The sequence below is a fragment of the Centroberyx gerrardi genome, chromosome 15 (genome assembly GCF_048128805.1).
Source record: "Centroberyx gerrardi isolate f3 chromosome 15, fCenGer3.hap1.cur.20231027, whole genome shotgun sequence".
In the NCBI taxonomy this organism is placed as follows: Eukaryota; Metazoa; Chordata; class Actinopteri; order Beryciformes; family Berycidae; genus Centroberyx; species Centroberyx gerrardi.
Genome location: NC_136011.1, coordinates 6,118,479 through 6,137,039, shown reverse-complemented (window position 1 = coordinate 6,137,039; position 18,561 = coordinate 6,118,479). Strand labels below are relative to the sequence as shown.

General features: G+C 46.5%; 1 protein-coding gene across 1 annotated transcript in view; it reads left to right on the top strand.

Moving 5' to 3' along the window:
* The window catches only part of thada (THADA armadillo repeat containing), an 80,237-nt gene extending 61,897 nt beyond the window's left edge, over positions 1 to 18,340 (top strand). The window contains exons 32-38 of the mRNA XM_071924782.2: positions 345 to 727; positions 4,391 to 4,515; positions 6,407 to 6,479; positions 7,013 to 7,163; positions 7,447 to 7,569; positions 17,313 to 17,488; positions 17,590 to 18,340. Of these exons, the coding sequence (XP_071780883.2) occupies positions 345 to 727; positions 4,391 to 4,515; positions 6,407 to 6,479; positions 7,013 to 7,163; positions 7,447 to 7,569; positions 17,313 to 17,488; positions 17,590 to 17,910 (1,352 nt within the window). The 3' untranslated portion in view covers positions 17,911 to 18,340. The remainder of the gene's footprint in view (positions 1 to 344; positions 728 to 4,390; positions 4,516 to 6,406; positions 6,480 to 7,012; positions 7,164 to 7,446; positions 7,570 to 17,312; positions 17,489 to 17,589) is intronic.
* The last annotated feature ends 221 nt before the right edge of the window (positions 18,341 to 18,561 follow it).

Here is an 18,561-nt window from a genome sequence, read left to right as displayed (position 1 = left end):
CTCACGCTAATCCAACGCAGGCCCAAAACAAATATGGAGGTGGAATATTTTTCTTTCCTCACTTCCTGTGTATTTTTCTTCTCTCACTGGAATTGCTGGATTTGAGTCGATGACTAGCTCAAACTACAGAAGTACAGCAACACAAAATTCGGCAGGTTTGAAGTAATCGTGACAGTCCTGACTGGATTTGGAGGCAAGAGATTAAAGTCCTGAACCCTCACACACTACAAGATGATCTGAAAACAAAAATCAGTGGCTATAATCAGCCTAGGAGTTGTGTAGTGTGTCCCCATCCCCATCCTAAGTTGTCAGCTAAACTGTAAATGCATGTGTTTGTCTCTCAGACTCAGAAGTCGGTGAGCTCCGCGAAGAGGCGCTGGCCGTCCTGACGGCCTCGGAGCTGGTCGCCTCCGACGGCTCCTCCGCCACTCCGCCGCGGCCCGGCAGCACCCAGTACCTACTCAGCCTGGCCCGGGTGGCCCTCGGCGCCAGCGTGGAGATCCCCGAGCTCTGGGGGGGCCCTCGGCTCGGGGCCCGGCTCCTGGAGCGTCTGCTGCTGTGCCCGCAGTACGAGGTGAGGGAGTTGGCGCTGGAGGGGATCCTGAGGAGGCTGGGGGAGGAAGAGGAGGAGGAGAGGAAGAGGAGACCTCCGTGGCTTGACGAGACCACCCTGTCTAACCTGACCAGCCTGGCTCTTCACGAGACACACCCCCAGTGTCTGGCCAAGGTGGGACCACACATGGACACACACACACACACACACACACAAAAACATTACAGGGGGTGCATTTGTTGTTGTGCGTTTCTTTGAGCGCCTGTATAGGTGTCTGGTGGTTGTTTTATGGCTTCGCATGCATGCATAATCTCTTGTGCACCACTATTCAGTGTGTGTGTGTGTGTGTGTGTGTGTGTGTGTGTGTGTGTGTGTGTGTCAGCACTGGGAGACTAAGCCGTGACTGATTCCTCTTGCTCTACCAGCTAAATCCATCAGAGCCACAGGCCGTAAGCAGCGTAATCTCGGATCCCTTTCATCGCACAATAAGGAACCCATCCCAAATGAATGCGTCTTCCCTATTCATCATAATTGCTCTGAACCACAATGACAATTGCTGCAAATTGATTACACGTCCAAATCCATATTCCAGAGGCTTGCGTGAGAGGCTAATCGGCCGCAGGAGGACACGCCAAGCACATTGGCAGTGAACTAACTCTCTCTTGCTGGTCCACTCTCTCACTCAATTACTTACTTACTCACACACACACACACACAAGAGGCTTGGTAAGTTTCCACTCTAACAAGTTTTGGAGGGTAAAAGGCAGTCTATTTCCTGTTTCGGGACAGCGGGTCGTATTTCAGTGTGTTCATAAAGCGAGGACAGCCAACCAACAGCTCTGCTCTATCCTGCTCTGTGACTCCTGTCATTAACACTCCTCCAGAACTGACAGGACTCAGCACTGCTGGGAATGGGTGTGTGTGCCTTTTTGTGTGTGTGTTTCCGCATGTCTGTGTGTACTTTATATGCGTTGTGTTTTTACCCCGTGTGCATGTGCGCTCTTTGCCGAGCGCCGCTTTACAGCCCAGCCGTTAATGCTTAAAAGTGTCGGCCCTGTTAAGCGGAGCCTCCCCTCCGCCAAGGACACACCAGCCCAACGGGCCAGTTGCCATAGCTCGCTCTGCACTCCACTAAAGCATTCTGGGAGAGCAGTAGGAGCAGCAGTAGGCCAAGGCCGTAGTGTGGGTCTGCTGCTCTGCCCTGTAAAGAGGCCTTCAAAGTCTGTAGGAAACAAACCTATCATTCTCAGTCCTGATTGAAGATCCATGTGTTGAAGGAACCTCTGCTGCCTTAGACCCACGCAGGACAGTGAACGGAAAGACGGCGGCCTGAAGAGCCTCGAGATGCTGCTGCAATTCATTTGCATTTACTTGCATCTTGAGTCTGAATGCGACTCATTCAAAACCTTATAAAAACCCTTGACCACATACTATGTGGAAAGAAGCAGCTGGTGAAAAACAGGCTTTGTTATTCTTCCCTGAGTATATACAAAACAGATATATGTGAAAAATAGACGCTCAAAATTTCAAAATAAGAGCGGCGCACGGACCAAAGATGCAAATCCTACTACACAAGGCCACGATGCTGCACCTTAATCCACTGAGCCACTAGGAAGCCACTAAAACACAAGACCCTATACAGCACTGCTATGCATTCAAGTCTGTAGTGTGTAACTTTTTATGTGTGTGTGTGTCTTGCCTGCGTGCAGGGTGGGCGTCACTGTTTAGTTGCATGTTACGGCTGTGAAAGTCTACGCGTCTACGCCTGAGTTGGCGTGTTTTCACGTGACATGTGTGTATTTGAGTACGTGTGCGTGCAGTTGAGTGTGTGTTACAAGACGGGAGCTCATTAAAGCAGACTGTAAAAGTCAGCAGCAGCAGCAGCAGCAGAGACAGTCAGGCCAGCTGGAGTCAGAGCTACCAGTTTAATACCTGGCAGACAGACAGGCAGGCAGGCAGGCAGGCAGACGGGTGGATGGACAGAGAAAAGCACACACACACACACACAATAGATGGGTTTCCATGCATGTATTTTCATGTGAATTATGATGCATCGAATCAGAAAAGCTAAATGAAAACAGCAAATTTCGATACAATTTCCTCCAAGGCGTAAAAGTTGAGGCAAAAGTTTTCATTCAACAAAGAAATTGATAGAAATGCATTGTCAGAGAAATAATGGCATAGACTTGGCATAAATGGCCCGACCAATGGTTCATTCTCATTGCAGATGAAAAGTGGCTTTGGACTTTCTGAAAGGTTGTCTTTAAAATATCTGTCCACCACAGCCTCCCAGACATGTCTAATGGGCTGCTGTGGTTGTATGGCCATTAGCTGTTGGTGCATTAGAATATTTCCAAATGCATTTCTTTGTTTTTGTCTTCAAACGGTATGAAATATGGCCAACATTAGCTGACACCAAAGAACAATAACAAGTCACCCAGTACTGATCAATTCTTGAAAGACAAAGTTGGACTTAATGTTTTCAATTTTGGACTTGTTTGATGGTATTATAGATCCAGTGATAATGTACTATTGTGTAGTATATTTTTTCAAACCAGATAATCAATTATCTCAGTATGGTTTGAATGTATGAACGAGCAGACAAACTGCAGTCAGGCAGAAAGACAGACACGCTAACAGATACTCTGCTGCAAGGAGGTCTGCCTTGCTACCTTGTCTTTTTACTGCTCCTGTGCACAAATACACACTGTCACACATGCACGCACACACACACACACACACACACACACAGATATTTACACACAGACACATTGCATACACACTCTCACTCTGCCCTGCACAGATCCTATAAAGCGAGCTTTATTTTAAAGCTCTAATAACAGGTTGGGGCCTTGAAAGAAATAATAATCACTGAGATATGCGGGAGGAATGTCAACATGTGTTCTCGGCTGGATGTGTGTGTTTTAACGGGGGTCTCATGAGGTGGAAAACAAGTCCTTCCTCCTCAGACTCGGTCAACCGCCTCCCTCGCTCCCTCCCACCCTCCCTCCCACCCTCCTTCCCTGGAGGAGTGACCGGGCAAAGAAAACAACATAGAGTTGGTGGGGGTGTAGTCCTTGAGGTTAAGCTGCAGAGATGCTGTGATACATAGGACTGTGGACTGGATGGGTGGATGAATAGGTGGATGAATGTATAGGCAGGTGGGTGGATGAATGAATGGATGGATGATAGCTGGTTGGAGGGATGAGGGATGATGGGTGTCTGGAAAGTCTGGAATCACAGGGACAGCAACAACTATACAAGTATCAAAACTGTCAGAAGTGGAATTCGAACTCAAAACCTCATTGCGGAGACCAGAAACCTGGAGCCTTAGACTGGCCATTCTGACAACTAGTGTGTCCAGGCAAAACAAGTGCACATCTCAGTGATGGAAGCGTGAATATGCCTGCAATTCCATGCATCTTTGCACACATGCGTGTACTTGTGTGCATCCATGCACATGCGTGTACTTGTGTGTGTGAGAGTGAGGCAGCTGTGTACCGGCGGTTTGGGTGTGCGTAGGGAGGATCTGACTGGCGTGGTAAAAATACCCCCGGGGCAACTCGCCAGCCACACAGCACACAGGACACCAAAGCTGTGTTGATGGATGGGCCTGAGCAACCTCCCTCACCAGCCAGTCTGAGAGTGTGTGTGTGTGTGTGTGTGTGTGTGAGAGAGAGAGATGGAGGTGAGAGAGTGACTGTGTTTGGTAGTATTTTATCTTATTTCTCTCTCACCCCTCTTCCTCTTTCGTTCACCTTCCTTACTCTCGCTGTTCTTCTTCTCTTTATCCTCCTCCACTTCTCCCTCTCCCCTCTCCTCCCTCCCTCCCCCCAGGTCCTGCAGGTGTTGTGTGTGTTGAGCTCCAGCAGCGAGCTCCCATGGAGGGACGGTGATCAGACTCTGTCCCAGGAGGAGGTCCTGCTGCGCCTCCTCTCTCTGGCTCAACACTCTGCTCACAGGTCAGAGAACACACACACGCCCTATGTACACATCTCCTTTGACTTTATCCTGTATTCCCCTGTATTTGATTTGATATATTTAAATGATCTTCCAAGGGAGATTTCTCATTCTTAAGATATTTCTAAGTATAGCCATGCATATGCTATGACTCATGTGTTGAGGAAACAGTTGGGCCATGCTTACACTTTCCAACTGAGGTTTTCCTGGTTCCATCGCAGCACAAACAGACAAATACATTGCTGAAATGCATCATCCAGGTCTTTCGCACCATCTCCAGCTCTTTGAACCATGTACCTTTTACATCCAGCGCCAGGCCCTGACCCGGGCCCCTATGATCACTGCAGCATACAGCGGGGGAATTCCCAACTTATCGAGTTTCAAGGCAAATGCAGGAAAAGGAAGGTGACCGTGTGACCTCGAAATGGCCGTTCCCGCCTGAAAACCTGCTGCCAAAACAGTTCCTAAGCGATAACATACCCACTTTTAGCTGTGATGGATGGAAGAGACGTGAATGTGCTGCCGGGCAAGGTGCAACCACACGCTCTCCCTCCATTTTCCTGTCTTTTTCTCGCTCCGTCCACCTGTGAAAGAGTCCTCACATGGCTGTGGCAGGCCGGCTGTCAGGTCTGCATTCAGAGCCAGAGTCCATGGAGGAGGGACACGGGTTCACTGGCTGCACCTTAACCCTGCACCTGGACACCTGGCGTGCACCACTGGCCCCTCTGTGTGTGTGTGTGTGTGTGTGTGTGTGTGGGTGGTTGCTCGTGTATCCTTACAGTCTCTAGGTGATATAAATAACAGCAGGCAAGGAAACTAAGTCTTTGTCCACCAGCCACAGTCGCTGGTAGCTTCCAGACTTCACAAGCCGCTTTCACTACTTTAGTTGCCAAATTACTTTTCAGAGAACAAAAGCAGCTCTGCATGATGGCTGGTTACTTGCCAAAGAGACTGCTATAATAAACAAATTTAGAGGCAGTGCATCTACCAGTGGGAAGTCAAGTGAAACCCAACTCAACACAACTGAAAATATTAGTCGATTAATATGGGTAATATGCTTACATAGAGAAAAAAGATTTTGTTTAGTGATTGGAAAAAATGACGTTTCTGCTGTCAAAGTCCTTTATCAAATAAAAACATTGGAAAATATTCCAGCAACTGGTTGGTTGCAGTTTCTCATCCTGAATAATAGTGATTGTTTTATCATAGAACCCCTCTTATATAAGAATATATACACCTAATAGCCCAAAGCATTATTTATGTGTGTGCACATGTTCATGCTTTACACGGCCGTTGTTACACGAGAACCACACACCGATTTGGCACATACCACTATTTGTGTGTGCGTATGTGGTGTAAGCCCTTTGACACCCACTGACAGACACACACACCTTCTCTGACAAACCACTGCTGTACTTTTCTCACCCCAACAAGAGAATACAAGCTTGAATAAGGATTGGATTACAAAGGCTTTTAGCCCTGTAAAGCCTTGGCCCGGCCACAATCTCTGGGCCCGGGGATCCACTTTCCCTTTGGAGTGGCCCCAAGGTTATGATTAGAGCCAGGGGAGGATAAGATTGGGTTGCTGCCTGCCCTTGTCTCCCATGTGATTGAATGGCACTTGGGCTATTGTGATACATAATGTAGTGGTGAGTACCAGCACACTTCCTTTGTGGATTGTAAGTCAATACAGTTGAGTGATGTGTGTGTGTGTGTGTAGTTGATTGCGGTGGGACGTGTCGGTGTGTCATGTGCGTAATGGTTTCACGGAACTACTTGAAGGAGCGCTTGGTTATCGTTTTCTAAACTTACTGAGGTTAAGATAAACTAACCAAATCCTTATTAGGTATTTGCAGATGGTTTCATGTGTGTGTGATGTGTGTTGTGTTTCAGTGTGGAGCTGCACTGTGCTGCCCTGACCCTGGCCTCTCGACTGGTGGTTCAACTGGTGACCTCTGACCCCGAGGTAAAGACTAATTTGCATGATAGTGTGTGCTGATGATCTGCTGGCAGGCCATTATTAAACTTCATGACTTTAGATTCACAAATGTAAAGGAAGGAAGTTTAGGGTGTTTTGGCCATGGAAGGGATATTACCACCAGCCATCAGCCAAATGCTGCTACATTTTATCTGTGGCTAGTAAGCTTTTCTACTCTGATGCCACTTAAGCAGCTAACCAACCATTGTTTGTACATTGTTTTCTATTTTAAAAATCAGTTTGACTGGTGAAATGATGAAAACGTTGGCTGGTAAACATTGAAATTGACAAGCCATTGTGGCCAGTATACAAATAAGCTAATTTTCTGCCCTTCTATAGAGTACAACAGGTGGTGACATCACCTGGCACCTAAGATCAGCCTATAGCAGATAGCAATTTCAGTAGCATGCTTTTTACCATTAGATGTTAGTCTTTGCACAGATTTGGGTTTGGGGTTTAGTTACTCTTTGCCCTAAACATTTCTGTGTAAGTGTTAATTCTCTGCCTTATTCTTCATCCAGGGTGCGAGTGCAGCGGGCTGCCTGGCTCAGTGGGGGGCGCTGGTGTGTTCGTGCTGCGGCGAGGAGCAGCCAGCGGAGGTAAAGCTGATGGCTGCCGAGGTGCTGGTCAACTGCACCGCCACTCTGCTGACCAGCGCTGCCCTGCCACTGGGTGAGTCCGAATCACATCGGCTTCACGGAACATTTTACCTCCCAGGACCTTGAGCTAAATACTTTGGTGAGATCAGGAAGGCAAAAACGCAGGAAATCATCATCGCCAGTAAAGAAGTAAACACATTTTTGAAAGATGAAAGCTAAAGGAAAGTCTCATCATTTTCTAGAACTCTTCGGAGGACTTTAAATAATTTGGACTGACAAATGCAGGCCTTACTTAGGGCAGGCTAGTCTAGTTCGGTTGAGTGATAGGTGTGTGTGTGTGTGTGTGTGTGTGTCAGGTCTGCCCGCCACGCTGTCTTTGTGGAGGAGCCTGTTCACGCTGCTGCAGGATGAAGACCAGGAAGTGCGAGACTCGGCCTCCGACTTCGTCTCCAGCGCACCGACACATCTGCTCAGTACAGGTACACGCTCACTATCAGGGCATCAGTGGCTGCGTTTCTTAATTCTTAAAGTCTTAATTGTCTGGTTGAGTGACTTGTGGATGAAAACATTTCCTGCCCCCGCTCACTATTCACACACAGTCGCACACGCACGCACTCAAATTATGCATGAATACACCCACGCTGACATCAAACTCGCCCACAGACTAACTAATGTGCCTGCTCAGCACAAATACACACAGACACACACAGCAACAGATACGTGCATGCTGACATCAGACAGACACTAACAAATATGTTTACTTGGAATTTGCGCACACACACTCGCCCACTGAAACACACACACAGTCACACATACAAACAGGCAAACACGGACGCCCACACACACGCATGTGCACAGAAAAAAGCACCACTACAAACACATGCTGAAGTTGCGGAGGGTCGATGACGTCGTTTCTCGCTAAAGGTCGGGGAGCATTCCTGGAACGAAGGGTGCTAATTCGAGTTTGGCAGTTGGGATGCAAGATTTGGTATGTGTGTGTGTGTGTGTTTGTGGTTATGCGTCATTGTGTCGGGAATGTTTGATGTTTTGTTTTCTGGAGTATTGTATGATGCCAGGTCTTAGGGAATGGATTCGCTCATAAATACACACACACACACACCTCCCCCTCTCCTTATGACAGTCTTATCCCACTGGAAACACCTTTGCAATGCTCACACACACACACACACACACACACTATCAGCGGAGTGACATCTGCCAACTCTCTAATCCGAGTGCGACTTCCCGTCCTCACGACGGCCACTTCCTGTATTTTCCCAGCTTTCCTCCTGGAGCCTCCCTTATTGTGTCTGTCTCCACTGATAACATCTCATAACTCAACTTCACATAACACAACATAAGATACCATAACAGCTCTTCATAGGTCTCTCTAGTTCCGTATATCAACGCTGTTCTGCATCAACTCCAATTTTGGTGATTTTTCACCTTTTCACCCGAACTGAAGGTTCGCATGGTCCTTTTTTTTGTCGGTGACTACATTTTCTTTTATTGCATCCCTGTTCATATAAGACAGGGACAAAAGGACAAACTGTTTTTTTTATAGGTACAGCCTGTTTCATGACCCGGGGGTCCATTAAACCTCTTCAAACTCATGATAAAATCCCCACAAGTGCATGGAAATCAATGTGAAATGAAAGTTATTTTTGTCAGATTTCCTGAAAAACTTTTGATGCAAGGTTTTCATCCAAAAGCAGCGTGTGTGTGTTCCATATGTGTTTATGTACATGAGGCCAGACAGGGCTAGATGGGATGATAAGCCGTCAGCTACACATCAGATAGGAACACAGCAGCATGACTAATATGGAGACGTTTTCTCTACAACAGGAAAAGAACACAATAGGCATAATTGCAGGCTGTGTGTCCTTGTGTGTTTGTATACGTGTTTTTATGTGTTTGTGTGTGTGTGTGTGTGTGTGTGTGTGTGTGTGTGTGGAGGAGAGAGAGACCGGGGCATCCCCCTTTGTCCATCTTTACCGCACACACAGTTGGAGATTACAGTCTTTGTGTGTGTGTGTGTGTGTGTGGGAGGCAGACAGTATGGTACTTACGGTAAGATGGCCTACATTTCCTCCTGGACACATGTCTCCACTGCGGGAAACGTGTGCGTGTGTTTGTGTGTTTGTGTGTGTGTGTGTGTTTGTCTCCATCCAAGAGTGTGACTTTTCACTTTCTGGCCAAGACACCAAAAAACGGCTCTAACTTCCAAAAGAACAATGATCAGGACAATTGCGTTGGATCCCTAGTTTAGCTTAACACTTATACGCACAACAGGAATGTGCTCAAGAAGAGAAAAAGAAGGGGAAAAAACGGAAAATGGTAATCTTTTATCACAAATGGATGAGTAATATGTGCCAGAAAACTTGAATTCCTGAAGAAAGTTAAACAGCCCAAAAACTAAAGAAATCACATCCCATTGGCATAAAAAAAATAAAAATAAAATCCTGAAATTAGAACATCCAATTCCTATTCATTTCTAATGGGAGATGTTTTTTCATATATGATTAAGAGTATAGTTAGGCTTTGCAGCTTGACCTGAAGTGTATGAGTGTATCTGTCAGTGTGTGGTTGTGTGTGTGTCTGAATGAGAATATGTGTGTGTCACTTGAGTTCATGTTTTTGTGTGTGAATGTGTGAAATGTGTCCGTGCCTGTGGGTGTATGTTTGTGTATATGCGCACGTTTCTGTGAGTGAGTGTGTGTGTGTGTGTGTGTGTGTCCCATCCCTTTCAGGCCAGCCAGCCAGTCTGCCAGGAGGCTTGTGTGTGAGTGTGTGTGTGTGTGTGTGTGTGTGTGTGTGTGTGTGTGTTTTACGACCTGCCACTGCAGAGTCAAGTATCTGAGGTGTTAGCTGTTAGCTGCCGGCGACGGCTCCCGGCCTTTGATATGGAGGACAGGCAGAGATGTGAGAACAGAGACGGGACCGGCAACACTAAAAAACAGGAAAATATTCAGGAAAACACTCATCTCCCACCAGGAATGAAATACAATTGTATGTCCGAAACAACAAGAATTCAGAATTATTTCCCTCATCAAATTTCCCTGCTCAGTGTCCCTGCTTGACAGACAGCATAGATTGTGTGTACACCATATGTTAAGCTAAACTGGGAATCCAGTGCAATAGACAGTTAAGAGCATCTCTGGTATATACCCAGCATCAAAAGATACAGTGGCTATAAAATGTATTCACAGCCCTTGATGTTTTGCACATTTTTTCTGTGCTACAAAATTAGTTCAGAACATATTTATGTGGGATTTTTGGTGCAAAGTACTCTTTTCTATCATGGAACTGTATTCAAGAAATTTATGTGAGAATTCATTACATATATTATTAATTCTTCATCTTTAGGCAATAGCAAGAGTCTTTGAATATATTTTGTTTTCACAACATTTCTCTATTTTTAACTTTCTTGCTGGATCTTGCTGGACCTTGATCTATACCAGATCAAGGTCCTTATAACAAATGAGTAAAGTTTTATCTATGATTGGAGTTTTGTCATTTCACATAAAATACTTGAGTTTCCCCCCCTCTTTGATAGAAAATAGTACTTTGCCTAGATTTTAGACCAAATTTAATCTAACAAAAGTATTTATAAGTAATTTTGTAACACAAAAGGTCAAGTAGTGCTGCATGAAGTCAAGGAGGGTGAAGACTTTTTTTTTTTAGCCGCTGTACTTTCTCTGTGCTTCCCAGAGCATGATGATGCGTCCTTGGAGCCTAATGTGTGTGAGCAAGAGACTCAACTCTGTGTGTGTGTGTGTGTGTGTGTGTGTGTGTGTGCGCACATATATGTGTATGCCTGTACTGTTATCACATTAAGGGTAACTCAGGCTTCTTCTTCCCAGAGCCGTGAACCACAGTGGAGCCATTGTCCCGGATGGGAAGAGCAAATCTAATTTAACCCTAACCCCACCCCTACCCCTCCACCCCACCCCTACCCCTTCCAACATTACCACCACCCAAATAACTCCAGACTAATTGGGTCTGAAATCAAACTCCGCTCACCCTCGCTGGACCTCCACCACTGTGACAGGCTCAGAGGGGGAATCAGGGGGATTACTTTATATATAGAGCAGGGAGGGACTCGGAGATGCGTTCGGGAACACAAAAGAGCGAGGGAAAATGCAGGTACACAGCAATCTCCCATTCGAAAAGAAGCTGTACATCCAATAAACCTGGAATGTCACGCCCACGATTGATTTTACTGCGCGGTGCGACTCAGAATCTGATTAGCGGTGTGTAGATGCTGAAAATGTGTCTTGGTGATTGCCCAAATACAATCCCATGTAGGCCTACAGCTATCAGTTCAACAGGTAAGCTGACGCAGAATTGTAGGTATTAATATAGATGCATAATGGCCCAACCAGGCACTTGTGGGACACAGCTAATTTGCTAGGCATTGAGTTCTTAATGTTACTTAGCGTTAATCACTTTTATTCTCCATCCATTAACAGCAGAGGAAAACAAATACGCGTAAGCTGACATGACTCATGACAGAAATACAGCATGCATGGTTGACCGACAGTCTATAAATATATCATTTGGATGGGAATCTCCGTTTCACCCTCCACTCCACACTGCTGTTAGATATTTGTATATTTAAAACCAGGCTGGTAAATCGTCTCCACTCTCCTGCTCACTGTTAAAATGTACAGTAGTGGCCTCGCAAGCTCTGCTGACGCGCCCATATTTCCCAGGCCGTTCTCAGTGAACCATCAACTATCCCGGAGTAACCTCCAGTCCCTTCTGTATGCCAACAAACGCCTGCACTTGAATATGCCATTCATGTGTCCTTTCCCCCAGTTAATTCATTTACAGTGGATGATGCAGATGAATGGAGGCGAACGACCCGACGGGGCTGAAGGACACTCATTAAACAGACCTCGTCCGCTTTTAGCTCGGCGTTCCCTCAACCATTAAACCGGCACTTGTGTCCGTTTATGCTGGATGTGACACACACAGCCCTTTCAAGCCCAGAATAATACTTTTTCTAAAATATGCGCTACCAAATTGCATATGTCACTCATATAAACAGAAACTGCAAAATACTTGCAGAAATTGGAGGCACTGGTCCCTGCCGGAGAGATCCTCAACGTTTGATTTGCAACTCCGTAACCATCACTTATGAAGAAATGAGCCGTTATTTCACTCTCCAGTGCAAACACACAAACAGAAATGGTGTTTTCTCTGCTTCCTCCTCGTCTTTCACGCAAGAGGGAACACGGGGAATGAGATTTTAATTATTTGGCGGGCGGCGTAATATAAAGTCACAAGTCTCCAGTGATGACGGGTGTCTCTAGGATGCATTTAGAAATATGTGGGTAATGTATTCGGTGCATGTTGCAGCATTGCATTGTGGTGTTTTTTTGGGAAACTGAAAATACAAGCAGAAAGGAGTTTAGAATAGCCTGGTGCTGATATTTCAGAATGAAACTGAACCAAGCTTATTCAAACTGAGTTGGCCATGGTATGTGTTCTCTTTTATTGGGAAAACACATTGTGAAACAGAGTTGCAAACCAGGTAATTCATAGCATCTGCTTTAATCTGCATACCAGATGGGTGGAGTTAGCTACATCGGGATAATTCGGAAACTTCAGGAAACTTGTCATTCCCTGAAAATTATACTAAATTGGCTATCAGATGCTTTCCTGTGACTGTTTTTAGCACTTGTTGTTTTGTCATGCTTGGATTTAGTCATAAACTAAACCCCCCTGGGGTCTAAGTAAGATAAAACAAACCAGTCCGTAAGTTGTCAGTCACAAAGAAGTACACAAAATTGAGTTGCAAATTCTTCCTTGTAATTGCCTAACCTTACTGGCAATGCTTGTATCGTCCTATGTGGCAAACTCCACCCAGTTTCAAAAGACTCGCAGATCAAACAGACATTTATCCAGACAAAAGAGCAACACATTGTGCCAGCAAAGGCCTTCATCAGAGGCTAAAAAGCAGTAACGATTATTTGCAACCCCCCTTTGACCCAGGTCTGACAGGTACACAGGTTAGTGTGAAATGACTACAGATGTTGTTGTAGTTTCCCAGGTAGAGACATGTAGCCTAGACCCTCCTGGGTTTCAGATCTAGCAGCGGTTTGCAGATTTACAGATCACTGAGGCATCTGACTAGTCTTAGAGGAGCCTCTATAGGCCCCCTGTTGGGGCAGCCCATTGAATTGTATTGGGTCCATTGACTTAACCAGCGACTCACTGGGCTCTATGACAACTGCTGCGACAATGAGCTCAGACTAACGGCTTCATCTTAAAGCATTATTTTTATGGTAATTGTTCAGGATACTAGTTTAGTTCTACTATTATTTCCATGGTAATGCTTTCTGTTGATGTTGTTGTTGGTCCTGGTCCTGGTCTCCAGCCTTGGTCTCCACGCTCCCTGGTTCTCGTCAGCCACCAGAGGAAGTCAGGGCTGTAAAGTGTGTGTTTTGATTTCACACCTCATACACACACACACACCTCTCTCTATCTCGCACCTATGCTTCCTGGTCCCTCGGCTCCACTGTACGGTCTCCTTTCTCTGACTGTGTGTGTGTGTGTGTGACAGAGAGAGAGAAGTGAGTATAGTGGGAGAGTGTGTGGGAGAGCGAGCAAGAAAGAGTGTTTGTGCGAGCTTGTGTGAGGATTGAGTGCAGAATCTGTGTACCGCTGCTGTCGGGTGAAAACCTCGCCTCTCCAAAATGTCAGCTTTTCAGTAACTAATAAAAACAGCCTTGTTTGCAGATTGACCACCATGCATTTTTGAGTTTTATCCAATGGCGTTTTGGAAGGGATTCATAAGCACGAGGGTTGTAGGATTTTCTCAACCCATAGAGAACCATATAATCCTTCAGTCGAAGTTAAAACGTATGAAACAATACGTGTGCTCGTGCAAATGTGAGACATGAGTGTGTGTAGGTGTGTTTGCGTCCAACTGCCCCGCCCCCCTTATACGTTCCCAGATGAAATCCTGTAGTGTTGTATGGATGTATAGCTCTTTGCCGTCCTCAGACAGACTGTCTTTGTCCAGGCTGGTATTGAATAAAGAGTCGGGGCAGGTGTAGTGGAATGGCCCGTATGGTGGTCCGTTCGTGGGTTAGAGCCTCCAGGTGTGGTGGGTATAGTTAAAGAAAGCGGTCGCGGCGGTGTGTGTGTGTGTGTGTGTGTGTGTGTGTGTGTGTGTGTGTGTGTGTGTGTGTGTGTGTGCGCGGCTTCCCCCCCCCCAAATCCTTCAGATGTGGGTGGCTGAGCACAGGAATGGGGCAGTGGGCGGGCGAAAACTCCCACTGCAGTATACTGAGCATGATGACACTGCCGAGGGGGAAGAGGGTGGGGAGGGGTGTTTAGGATTTCTCTCATTTCACTACCCTGACAGCCCCCCCCCCCAACCCCTCTTCCTCCTCCTCCTCCTCCTCCTCCTCCTCCTCCTCCTCCTCCTCCGCTCAATGGGACATCTGACACCCGCCCAGCTGCAGAGGCTCAAGCGAGGATTTACTGAACAGCAAAGGTCTCTTCGCTCTCTCTCAATTCAATTCACCGACTTTACTGGCATGACTGTCCATCAGAAACAATGTGGCCAAAGCAGTGCACAATGTGAATTTTCCAAAACCAGTAAACAACAGTTACACATTCAAACCATATTGAGATGATACATTACAACAACACATAACACATAATATCTATAATAATGTACAAAGGTTCCAAAATTGAGAACATGCTGTCCGAACATGCAGTCTGTCTCTTCTATTTTTTCAACAAGGTTTATTAATTGATTTTCTATATGAGGTCATATATATGAGTCACACAAAATGTCACTGTTTGTACAGTAGTAAACATGAACACACCACCACCCTCCTCCTAATTATAGTCCAAGTATGTGCAACTTAGAACAAAACTGAAAGGAAAAGACAAATAAACCACACGCAGAGGAAAAACAGGACTGGATGAGGCCAAAGATGATTTTGTTTTAGTCTGAGACAGTGTACACCGAGTTCCCCTCTCTTCTATTTAAAAGAAAAAGGTTTTAAATGAGCTCCAGGCCCGAGCCTTAATGCAGATCGATGTCGGGAATTAGCCGTCTGCCTTTCCCGCCCAAATGTGCCGTCCCTGTCTGGGCCAGAAACATCTCTCCGTGTTACGGCACCAAACTCCTCGGTCTGTCGAACCTTGTGGGAAAGAGGCGAACGGGCCAAAAAGGGATTTTTCAGATTCGGCTTGTTTGGATTTTGCGGTCACTCATTGAGTGAGATCATCGTTGGACATGCGGCTGTTTTCATGCTATCATGTACAGCGCCTCAGGAGAGATGGCGATGCGGACCCTTGTTCCCTGTTCCAGTGGATTTACATATAAAGCAAAAAGACAACTAAAGGACCTTGTTCAGTTTTTAAAAAAAGTCGTCAGAAGTTGAGAGCGGTACAACTGTTGTACTGTTTCCACAAGTGGCGCTGCCAAGGTTAAGTTTGCCCGTCACACTCCTGCCCTGCCCAGCTCCAATGTACTCTGCGAGTGCCAGTGGACGCAGTGTGTGCTAATGTATGCCAACTGTGCAACACACACACACAGACACACACACACACACCCCGTTGTGCCCAAACCCATTCATTGACCAACTGGAACCCGCTGGCATGTAATTGTCTGATACACACACACAGTTATTCAACATAAACAATACCTACTTAGGACAACGCTCATGCCGGTACACCACACACATACACACACACACACACACACACACCCAACACGCATGCCAGTAACAGCGTGAAAGACAATCCCCTTGAGAAACGGAGTTGTCCGCGCCAAAAGCCAAGGGGGGAAATCGTGTTAAGCGATGTGTGAAACCTCCGTAAAAAAGTAGATAAATTGAATGCAGCTAAGATTTCCTATTATGTCCCTTAATGTCCTGTGTGTGTGTGTGTGTGTGTGTGTGTGTGTGTGTGGGGTGGGGGGGTGGGGGGGACTGTAAAGGCCCGGCTGCCCTGACATCAGAAGCAGGGCTGTCCCAGAGAGAGGCGGCTTCTCGGTAAAGAAAGGAATTTGTCACTCAAGCTCCCAAACTCTTAAATCTCTCTCTAATACATTACAATCAGCAGCTTCTAATGTTCACATACTGGGTTTCCCTCCCCGCTCAGACTCCAGGCTCTGCTCCGATTTTACGCCTCCTCTCTGAAGAGGAAAAACAATCTGGGTTCCCAACCCTGTGTGTGTGTGTGTGTTGATGGGGGTCTATATGCTGATCTCCACCTCCCTCCCTCCCTCCCTCCTCTCTTCCCATACTGGTAGTGTTTTGGCTAGTGGCTCTCAAAGCCTTTTGAAGTCTCTGGTGTTATCTGGGTGTCAGCTGTGGTGAGGATGGTCAAGGCGGGAGAACAACACACACACACACACAGACATACACACAGTATGCCAGTGTGTCAGATAGTTGCTGCATGGACAACTGGAGTCGTTAAATGAAGTCATACTGTTATGTTTTCCCTCCGTTTGAAGTGTGTGTCCTCGCACTCACACTTCCTCCGCTCTCATATACAACACTACCAGAGCATGGGCCCAGGATGGGCCTGCCAACAAACCCCTCTCTGTATGTGTGTGTGTGTGTGTGTGTGTGTGTGTGTGTGAGCATTATAGTACCCTAGGCCATGTCCAAAGCCTCGTGGGTAGAAGACAACAAACAGCAGAAGAAGAGAGCTTTGTTCCAAGTCAGCTACTATTCATCATATGTGGATATGATCATGCTTTCCGTATTCATGAGCATCGCAATCACATATGTAGAGACATTCACAGTTAAGAGCAATTTTATCAAGTCAAGTATGTGTGTGTGTGTGTTTGCGTACGTGTGCATACTGGTGCGTTGTGTGTTAGCAGAATATTTTTGCATCCACTCACACACACCCTGATGGTGGTTGGTTGTATGAGTTATAGTTTTGTTTCCCAGAAGGGCTTCCAAACCCAGAGGAGAAGACACACACACACACACACACACACACACTGAGCCTGGAAGATACAGTCAGTCATGCATCACTTAAGCATCTAAACTCCACATTGATCCAGCGTCAGATAACAGATTGGGTGCAGGTTTCTTCACCCTGACTGACCTACATTCTCTGTCAGTACCTATTGTTCTCTTTCCCTTCTCTATGCCTTTTACCTCTTTTTCAAATCTAGAGAAGGCGATGGACACTAATCAGCTTTTCAGTTTCAAATTGTGGCGTTTTGCATCCTCAGACGTGGCCGGCGTGTCGGTGTGCCCTCCGGTCGCCCTGGCCCTGGGCGTGGGGCTTCTATGCCGGCTGTTCGAGCTGTGGGGGCGGGTGCCAGCGGGCGTCCTCACCCTGACAGAGTGGCTGGTAGGAGACGAAGAGGGTGACGACAAGACGGGCGCAGAGGAAACTTCCAGTCTGGTGAGAATCTGGTGTTAAACAGCGTACTGTAACGTACTGTAATATACTGTATCCTAAAGTCATGTTGCAGTATATTGACTCCCACTTTCCCACCTCACCAGGATGAAGAGGAGTTCCTGTTTGAAAAGGGGGATCTGAACCTGTGGGCGGAGCCTGTCCAGTGGGTGAAGCTGCTTCACGGTCACCTCGGCTCCCTCAGCCTGACCCTCAACCAGACCCAGGAGGCGGGAGCCAGAGAGCCAGACCAGGCCCAGGTCTGCAGACTGTCAGCCCGGGCCCAGGCCCAGGCCCTGGGCTCCCAGCAGGCCCTGGAGACCCTCCCAGCCCTGCCCCAGTTCTCCTGCACCATGGAGCACGCCCGTCTCACGCTCCGGCACCAGAGAGCCACACTGGCTCTGGATGTGCTGGGCAGGCTGAGGTAGAGGAATTAGCAGGCCTTAAAAACCAGGATGGGGCTGGCTGATTAGCTCTGAAAGCACCACATCCCTTCAACTTGAGTTTAGGGTTCAGTAAAGCTCCTTAAAGTAGGGGTCTATGATGTAAGGTTCCATAGAAGGTGTTCAGATCATTGGACAATCTCACTGAACAAACCCACAAAACCACAGACTGGCTTTGTGGTACAGTCTGTTTAATATCATCCTGGGGGAATGAAGGAAAAATTTTGATTTTTTTGTACCCTGTCTTTGCCTGTTATGTCTTACACTCTCCTCGTTGATTCCAAGATGTCTTTTAATTTTGATGATTGTGTTCTCTGATGTCTTTTTAATTGGAAATTGCTTTTATTTTTGACGGGAATGTATTTGCAATTGCATGTTTTTAGTCCATTTTCTTTTTTTTACAAAGTAAAGACATAAAGCTGATTGCCTCACTGAAGTCACTTCTGTAGATGTTAATAAATGAAAAAATGTGTGTGTGTGTGTGAGAGAGAGAAAGTGATAGCATGCAGGGTGAATGTGTGTGTATGAGTGTTTGTCCTCATAGCACCACAACATAGAAGGGTCAGGCAAGGTCTTGAGCCAAATTGTGGAGCCATAACATTCATTCAGCCCAGTCTGTGAAAAACAACACTCGAT